Consider the following 10,301-nt stretch of genomic DNA (forward strand, 5'->3'; position numbering starts at 1 on the left):
CCTTGAGGTAGATTTTAATTTTGGTCAACAAACATGTTTCATTTAACTTTAAGCTACAAAAATGACAATCGGGGAAAATGGTCCCAAAAGTTTTGTTTTGTTTATAGTGTGCACAGTTGCATCCAAAAAAATGTGAATACGATAATAATAGAAAATATGTTTTTTTTCTTTAGGTGGCTTTATTCAATATCAGCCAAAAGCGTTAAATGCAAAAAATAGAAACGTACACTACTTTATTTGTTTACTTTCATTTCTTACATTAGGACATTATGTTGTTTTCAATCTATCCGGTTGCTTTGTATTTGAATGACATTATAGCATCCTACTTTCGTGACCCGCCAAACATCAACAAAAATATCCGACCCGTGTGTATTCAGTAAATTTGTTTGTTCCGAACCCCGCGGAGCGGGGTTTCCCACCTAGTTTTAAATATATACTTTGACCGATTCTTATATAAAGAATTTTATTATTTATAAAAACATCCATTTCAAAAATTAAGTATGTCAGACTTAACTACAATTAATATATATATATATATATATATATATATATATATATATATATATATATATATATATATATAAAAGTTAAGCCTTATAATTAGTAAAGTCGGTGGTTTTTGACATCTTTGGTATATATGTTTACATATTTTCATATTTTGTTCTTTTTTTTTTATTAGGGTTTTCATATTACTCATTTTCAGTTTTTTTTTATTTTTTATTTTTTATTTTTTTTTTCTCGTTTTCTACCCTCAGTATTGGGTTTTGAGATTTTCTATTTGTATTTTGTCGGTGGATATGTGTCTGCTTGTTTTTATTCACCGTTTTTATTCTCCAATGCATCCATACAGATACGCTCACCAGAGACCCCCTTACTTTCCACTGCTTTCTTGACGCTTCTATCTTCAAATGTCTCCACTAACTCATTCAAAGTTACTACCGTCTCGTTCCTCCGACTTCCAACTACAACGTCCCTCGAGACCATCGTTCTCTCCATGACTACAATCGATCGGCCAACGCATCCCTCTTCCAATTGGTTAATGCATCCCTCTTAACAAATCGACGATGAACTCTGTCGGGACAGTGAGACGTATCTAAAGTATTAATAAGCATGAGCTTAAAGGAATAGTTTCATGTTTTCTATATGGTGATATATGGTTTTCTATCTATCCATTAGGTTCATTTTTATAATTATGCACATATACTCAATTATGCATATACACTGACAATTGTTGGAAAAACTGACAAGTGCACTCAATACATACTATAACATCTTTAATGGTGGTAGTTTTTTCGAAAACTTTTTACACTCAATATATACTAAAACATCTTTAATGGATGGTAGTTTTTTCTAAAACTTTTTACTGTTTAAAAAAGTGTTTTAGAAATTTTTTTTTTACCATTTGAGCTGACCATTTATTTTTTTTAGTCATTCTATTTTATACCTTAAACATATTTATATATTAGATTTCTTTAGATTTTATATTAGTTAATTAATTAATTTAACAAACAAAATAAAAATTAATATATTTTTGAAAAAGTTATATAATTCAAAAAATAATTGTCAAAACTTTAACAATAAAAAATTATCAAATATAATAAAATATTACGATTACATATGTTGGATTAAGGTATTTAAGGTTTCAACTAAATTAATACGAGTATATTCTTATGAATAAAAGCAAAATCCTTTTTAGTTTGCCCTTATATCCATAAATAGTCGGGAATGATGTTAGAAGAGAGAGTAAATAATTGGTAAAAATGACACAAATATCCTACGAACTTTTTAAGGTTTACCCGTTGAGTCTCTAAAGTTTTAGTCAGACTTTATGGGTCACTAAACTAGGCTATGACGTGCTCTTTTAGTCACTGTCCACCTGTAATAGTCGGTTCAATGACCTTTTAGGTAAAAAAAACTAACATTGTGCCCCTGTAAAGCCAAAAAAATAAGTTTGGGGATCAATATGAATTGAGTGTGAATCGACTCCAGAAGAAAATAATAGTTTTTTTTGTATGAAGTGATCCTCAAACTTATTTTTTTGGCTTTATAGGGGTACAATGTGAGTTTTTTGGGTCTAAAATGTCACTAAACTGGCTATTACAGGTTGACATGGATTAAAAATGCAAATCATATCCTAGTTTAAGGACCTATAAAGCCTGACAAAAACTTTAGGGACTCAACGGGTAAACCCTAGAAAGTTCGTAGGGCATTTGTGTCATTTTCCCTAAATAATTTATTAACTTATTATATGATTGATAAATTAATTAAAAATTGATTAGAAATAATTCATAATTAATCATAATTAATTAGAAATTAATTTTAGGTTAATTGGAATTAATTAGATGCATAAGGGTTGAACTGTAATTTCTTAAAAGTTGAGCAAATGAGAGATCATAGAACCCTCCTTGCTTGGACGGTTTTGGGAGCCTTTCCAAGAGGTTCTGGAAGCCTCCAAGTGCAGAGAAGGAAACTGATGAATATGAATATTCAAATTATGGTTTATTCTTTGACATCTAGCAACTATAAATAGATCTACAGGGCTATGAAATTCGCCCATCTGTTCCTTGTGAAGCCTAGGCCAAAATTTTGCCTATCCCGCTCTCTTAATTGTTTCCTTCGTTTCTAGAGTTTGAGTGTTAGCCATTAAAGGCAACCATAACTTTGATGCTAGCTTTCTGAAGAGCAACTAAGGATCAAAGAGTAGTACATACGATTATATCACTAAAGGTATGTATGTAATCCTAATTGTGTTTTTTGATTTTACCTAGGGTTTATGATAGTTTCAATAGTATTTTACTTAGGGTTTATGATAGTTTCAATAGTAAAATAATAAAAGTATGAATGTGTTTAATAAAACAATTAAGATAGATAAAATGATACATTAATTGATATTAAAATCTAAAAGGTTTAAGCCAAATTAACCGAAGAGGGAGGTTGGAGAAAAAAAGTAAATGTGTCGATATAAGGTACAAAGCGTATATTGTGTATCCAACATATCACGTTGTGTTAAAAACTAACACATTTATTTACACATATTAGGCTAGTTAAAAACTAACACGTTTATCTACACATATTATGCTGGATTGGAAAATATTCGACAGGTTTATATCACTCCGAACCTGAACCCGAACCAAACATGATCCATCGCGAGCTCTACATACAACATTATATATTAGACCACAATCTTGTTGTCTTTCCTTTGTCATTGTATATGATCCAAAATCATCCCAACAAATCTCGTTTAAAAATGCACCGGTCTGGAAACCTAGCTTAAGTTTGTCTATGGAGAAGAAATTAATAAAACAAAAATACTCCACTCAACGTAATATTCCTACAATTTACAAAATAACCCTTCTTCTTTCATACATTCTTAGATAATTTCCCAACCATCTTTATTTACATTATAGTCTTATGCATATAATATCAATGTCCTTTCACATTCATCATATTTTTGCAATATAAATTCAAATGCCTCTACTTTAATATGAATTTCAATTATAGCACACTTGCTTGTGTTAGGATTATACATCATTTAATGAAGGAAAAAAAAAATCATGCCCTATATTCGAATCATCTCTACTTGCAAACTAGACTTGCTATGAGGCTTGATCTATAGGCCCCACAGGTGCACCTCCCGCACTATTATCATAACCACCATACCCATCTTGAACCGGGGTGGCAGCACTAGCCCCATTCGAGCCACCGGTGGATCTGGCGGCAGAGGGCTGCCGGCCAGGTGGTGGGCGGCGGCCTTTACGGTGGGAAGACTTTGCCCACCTGGCGGACTTAGGCGGTCGAGAGGAGCCACCACCACTCCGGTGCCGCTTGTCCACAGGCTTAATTGTGGAAGCTGGAGGTGGTGCCGCCTTCTTGCTAGCGGCTTTCATCTTCTCCAACTCATTGTAGCGGTTCTGTAAGTTGTCGCGGCTGAATTGAGATTCAAGTTTGTGGTCTTCGATGCATTTAATGATTTTTAGGACAACACTCATTTCGTTGAGGATATCATCCTGATGAACACAAGAATTTATCAATGATGTTTAAAAATTATTTGAGAAAATAAAGGCACACTAAGAAAATTGAAAGGAAAATTAAATTTGAGAAAATTTGTAAAAAAGTTGGGACATATCGGGCAAAGCCTCATTTATCTGTCTTTTAAGTCGTTCTTTCTGCATTAAGGAAAAAAGATACAACTATATATTGTTATTTTATGAGGGCATTTACGTCTTTTTCACACACAGAAATCGAGAGTTATATTCTATCCCACCTTTTTGGGTGAGAAAAACATCAGTCTCTGTCCAATGCACGTCAAACACAGTACAAGACCACCATGGTGTGTCCATGAGCTTTAGGGCTATAAAATAAGGATTTTTAAGGATCAACATACCCATGAAGGGACTTCCTTTGAAGTGTTTTTCTGATAATTTTTAATGCCAGATTTTAGCAGTGGAATAGGAGGAAATTCCTCAGTCAACCCAGACTCAAAAGAAAAATAAACAGCCTCAATATCCCTTTCCGCCTTCACCAACTCTTTAATTATTTCTGCCAACCAAACAATATAAACAAGCGTGAATCATAAACTTGCCTCATTTCACAAATTACTTATAAACAAGGGCATTTATGTCTTTTTCCCATATGATAAATCAAGAGGGACCCTATGTCCCATTTTGTCCCACCTTTTGGTTGTGTAATGACTTTCATTTCTTAAGTTTCATTTGCTTATAAGGATAAATGCAAGATGTGTCGATGTACTTTCATTTCTTTGCGGATTATAGCATCCTACTTGCATAAAGTTAAAAAAGAAACAGGAACTTTGATGAATATTTTTTTGCATTCTCATGACATTTTGAAAAGACACCATCATCTTCATTTGATATTATGTTTCATCTATTTTAAGGTTAAACATTAATTTGAACTTAAAAGATAATCATTAAATAAATTCCAATTATATAACAGCAGGTTTTAGTAAGAGTAATAAGTACTAACCTCTCATTTCATCATCTCCATAACCTAAAGCCACTGCAAGCTTTGCCATCTCTCTCCTACCTGCAAACTCCACCACCAACTGCCTCAAATATTCATCATCAAACTTATGTTTTAATCCAAATCCAATCACCATTTGCAAGAACATTGTAGCTTCACCTGAACCCACCCCACCACTACCTTCACCACCACCCAAAATCCCCTTCCAAATCTCCAAAACCCTAATTGCTCGATCCTTCGTACTCCTACCAATTGCCAACGACTCACCATAAGGAAGCAATGGCAATCCCGCCTGTATCAAAATCCCACACGCCCACCGCCGATCTGCCATCCCTACGACCTTCGTCCCACTCACTTTCAACTCAACGAAATCTTCAACCGCCTCCAATACAAGCTCCGGTAAGTCTACGGCCTCCTCCGTTGCCGTGTTTATATCCGCCCTCACTTGAACTGACTCCTTCCTCTTTGCCAACAAATACTTAATCAAACCCTTGGAATCCATTCTCCTGAATCGCATTCTCAAAGAATCCAACATCGGTTTCTCCTCCGGATCCGAATTATTCCCCGTTTCAATGTCCCTAATGGCGGATTCTTTTAGCTGTTCTACACGGGCGGCCAAAGCAACTTCTTTTTCAGGGATGCCATTGTCGCGGACTGTGAGAGCTGCAAGGGTTTTGTCGGTTTGTTTCTTGTATTTCTCAATCCGGGCATCTAGAATTTGTGATTTTTTGGTGAGGATTTCGTCTAAAGAAATGAAATTATTGATTAGTTTGTTGTGGGTCTCTGTGATGGTAGTGAGTAGGGTTCTACGTGTTTCTAATTCGGTGAAGAAGTTCTTGATTCTATCTGGGTATTCTGTAGTCATTTCTGTTCGGTGAATTTGATCAGAGAAGACCCTAAAATGAAGATTTTATCGAAGGGTTCCGAACACTATACTGAAGACATCTTTTTCAGTAAGAAGGGTGCGTGTACACAATTCTTCAAGATGAAGCATTTTGCATATGGAGAGGACATAGCTGCCTCAAAATCGTCTATATTAATTTGTTTGAAAATTCATTAACTTGTTTTTGAACGTATAAACATGAACCAAAAATCTAGTCATGTTAAAACCTAATCAAAACGGAATAAAAAAAATAGTTAATGACTTAACAGATAGCATATTTTTTGACTTTTACATATTTAGTGTTGGAAATTATAGAGGTAATTTTGCAAGTTGACAAATTTTCTTTGTCGTAGATTGGTGGGGAAGAAACATTGTGTAGGCCTTCAAAGGCTTTAGTAGATCAAAAGAATAAGTCAAGCTATGCCTAGCCTAGCACTTAGGAGCAATATTTGATGCTCATTGATTTACAACAATCTTAAAGGTTTTTTTTGTGTTTATAAATCAACAAACTAATGGACACCCAAATCCTAACTACTAGTCTCCACTACATGAACCAAGAGTTTGCCAAGCTTGACTGATTCGATGGTAAGAACTACACTCGTTGGGCTGACAATGTAAAGTTCATGCTTCATGTGCTGAAGCTTGCCTATGTTTTGGACCCAAAACTTGCCCCAATTTTTGCTGATCCAATTCCCGAGGCTGGGAAAACTGTTGATCCAGCGATCATCTCTGATCTGGAAAAAGCAAAGAGATCTGCGTAGAGAGTCTGAAGAACTGTGTGTGGGTCACATAAGAACTCACTGTCTGATCGGCTATATGATCTTTACGCGTCGGTCAAAGATCTGAGAGAGCTATGGAGTGCTTTGGAACTCAAGTACAAGGCACATGAGGAAGGTACCAACAAATACCTAGTGTTAAAGTACCTAGAGTTTCAAATGGCTGATGACAAACCCATCATGGAGCAAGTACATGAACTCCAGGTTATGGTCAACAACCTGAACGCACTCTCCATATCGATACCAAAACTCTTTCAGGTTGGTGCGATCATCGTACAACTGCCACCCTCATGGAAAGACTTCTCTAAGAGAATGATGCACAATTCTGAGGACTACTCCTTGGATGATCTGATGAAACACCTTAGCATTAAGGAGGAAACTCGCATCAGGGACAAGCGTGGTAAAGTCGGATCGAGTGTGCACCATATATCAGTTGGGGGTTTTGGTCATAAGACCAAGTCTGGTGGACAAAATGGTGGAAAAAATAGAAGGAACTTGGGACCCAAGAAACAAAGCTTCAAGAAAATGAGTCATCAGAATCCTAACTCAAAGTCGAAGATGATCGGACCTTGCCACGTCTGCGGAGAGATTAGGCATTATGCAAGAGAATGCAAAGATCGCAAATCAGGATCGGTAGCACATGCAGTCGAGCAGGTTACTGATATGGTGACAAATGTGAATATTGGAGTGATTTTCATGATATCTCCGCTTATCCGAGCAATCTGTACTCGAGGATGGTTCGTAGACACTGGAGCCACTGTGCATGTTTGTGGGCAACGAGAGAGCTTCCGCACTTACCGTCCAATGCCCCCCAAGAACAATAGTTATCTGTGTTGATGGTCACAGAGTTGAAGTTCAAGGAAGATGTGATGTTCTTCTGAAGTTCACACGTGATGAATGGGTTACTCTTCGAGATGTTCTTCATGTTCCTACTATCTCGAAGGGGTTGGTTTCTACGGACAAGTTTGACAAGGGTGGGTTCAAGATGGTGCTTGAGAATGGAAAAATTACGACCACTAAGGGCATACGATATGTTGGGAGGGCGAACAATTGTTCAGGAATGTATCGTTTGTGCCTTAGTGATGAAGGTGGTGCGAGTGGGCCAAGAGTTGAGAGTAATGGTGCTAGTCCGAGTGTTGCAAGTGTGTCTAGTGTTACTAATATTGATGTAATTGATGGATTGGTTGCTAATGTAAAGGAAGTGAACTTTTCTGATTATTTTGTTTGTTCAATTTATTTATGGCATAAACGTTTAGCACACACTAATGTTAAGAACATTGAAAAAATGAAAACTAAAAGAATGCTAAAATATGACACAAAAATGTGAAACTTGTGTGAAATCAAAGTTTACAAAGAAACCGGCCATTTCCATCAGTTAAGAGAAATACATCATTACTTGAGTTGATTCATTCTAATAAATGTGAATTAAATTGAATACTTACTCGAGGAGGAAAAAGGTATTTCATCACATTTTGTGATGACTCCAATCGATATCTACATGTTTATTTGCTGAGATCAAAAGATAAAGCTTTTGATGCATTTAAACTGTATAAGGTTGAAGTCGAAAATCAACTTGAAAGACATATCAAAATTCTTTGCTCGGACAGAGGCGAAGAATACTTAAACCAAGAGTTTGACACATTCTTTATATAATTATTAAACTTATAATATTATAATAGTATAAGGGTTGAATTTTAAACTTTTAAAATTCTAAGGTTTGGAATTAAATGTTTCATAAGTGAGACTTTACAAATTCCAAAAATTGAGGGCAGGTTTTGTAGTACTTTAAAACTTGTGGTTTCCATAACTTATGAGTTTTAATGTTCATGAATGAGACTTTTCATATAACTTGAGGACAAGTTACAAAACTCTCTTCAAAAACAATTTAGATCAATTTTAACTAACAACATTATCATATAATTTACCATTGATCTAATCTAACTCATATAGCAAGGCAATTCATATCAAATAATACAAATAATCATCTTATTATGTTAAAATTTGACAATTGTCCTTCATTTAAATGAGGATCATCATTACTATATCAGAAAATACGAATTTTATGACACAAAATAGTTTGTGGTAATGATCCTAATCCAATTCTGGCCAAAAACTCGAAATTATGCAAACAAAAGGTTCTACTTGACGAGTGCATGAACTATACTCGTCGAGTTATCCTTTTTGTGAGTGAACTCGTCGAGTCAGATCATTGGACTCAGCGAGTTCATCAGTCAGAAACCAGAAAATCGATTTTTCCAGCTTTGAAAAATAATCAAGCATCAATATAACAGAAAACAATCCTAGTCTCTGATACCACTGATGGGTTTTAAGCACTATAACACTACTATGGTGTACATGCAACCCTAGATGCTTTGGATCTAAGTTTTCTCTAATTGTACATGCAATTTCAAATTTTCCAAAGCATACATCCTAACTAGCATACAATTGAGGATAAACAACATAAAAACCAAATTAGATGAATACCTCTTGATGTAGTTTGTAGTTCTTGGCCTTAGAAATCTTTAGCACCTCAAGTGTGATACCTCTAATGTGTCATAAACACCAAATGCAAAAGGAGGCTTATGAGAATAGGCTAGTTAGCTCAAAATCGGTTATCACTTTTCTTAGAATGCATGGGCACCGATTTTAGGGGCTAGGGGTTTGTTTTTATACTGTGGCAAAGATTAGGGTTTTATCCATGCAAACCCTAATACACCATGACCCTTCATATTACTTTGGCTCCATGGGTTAAACCTTCATGGACTATCATATAGGTTTAGCCCATCCTAATCAACCATGGATCATTAGCCCATACTATAAGTATCACTGATTTACTTAATTAGATCCCGTAAATTTAATCAGTCTCTTTTGATCGCTAAATTAATTCCAAATTAATTCTTGATCAATACTAATCAAATAATATGATTTCTCAATTAATATATTATACTTATAATATATTAATAAATTAAAAATAACCTCTTTCTCAAAAGTCCATACTATCAAATTGCTCTAGTGAAGGAAACCCAAAAGGACCATGCTACTATCGGGTCACGTACATATCAGTTATAGTTATGGGCTTAGACACCTAATCCAATAATTCTAACCCCAACAACCCTCGATTTCACCATCGATGACATCACACCTTTCGCCTGAAACTCGCGACCCACACCACAAACTAAAAGATTCCCCCACTTACCTTACTGACCTCCAGAATGCATGCCTCACACGGATACACTTACGATTTTCGAAGCAAGTTTCCACTATAAGCCATCCCAAAATGGCCATCCATGAATCCACCCCAAGTTTCTAACTGAAGATACCACAATCATGCATAAATGATCCTCAAACAGGTCAATAACGAACCTCTCCCAATCTGAATCCATTCGATACACTAAAACCTTAGTATAACCTTTGACTCTCTGCCATGCCATTACCAACCTTCGAACCGACGAAAGAAGGCGATCAAACCAAGAACTTCCACTTTTCATCCGATCCCTAACAACAACTTGCGAACAAATAGAAATACGGAGAAACATTCCACAAATTCATTCTAATACCTGACTGGCACTCCCAACGGTCCTATTCAAACCAACTGATTTATGGGTTCTCTGATCCCCATCAAAGCGTCACTACCGAGAGTATCACAAATAGATTAAATGAAA

At 35.5% G+C, this 10,301-nt stretch overlaps 1 protein-coding gene across 1 annotated transcript; it reads right to left on the minus strand.

Moving 5' to 3' along the window:
- Positions 1 to 3,475: 3,475 nt before the first annotated feature.
- On the minus strand, positions 3,476 to 6,024 carry LOC145056694 (FRIGIDA-like protein 4a). Its single transcript, XM_079004405.1, has 3 exons — positions 4,984 to 6,024; positions 4,385 to 4,539; positions 3,476 to 4,007 (listed from the first exon to the last, which is right to left on the minus strand). The coding sequence occupies exons 1-3, from the start codon at positions 5,843 to 5,845 to the stop codon at positions 3,597 to 3,599; spliced, it is 1,428 nt and encodes a 475-aa protein (XP_078860531.1). The 5' UTR covers positions 5,846 to 6,024; the 3' UTR covers positions 3,476 to 3,596.
- Between the last annotated feature and the right edge of the window lie 4,277 nt (positions 6,025 to 10,301).

Source organism: Lactuca serriola, chromosome 6 (genome assembly GCF_051521515.1).
Source record: "Lactuca serriola cultivar US96UC23 chromosome 6, Lser_US96UC23_V15, whole genome shotgun sequence".
In the NCBI taxonomy this organism is placed as follows: domain Eukaryota; kingdom Viridiplantae; phylum Streptophyta; class Magnoliopsida; order Asterales; family Asteraceae; genus Lactuca; species Lactuca serriola.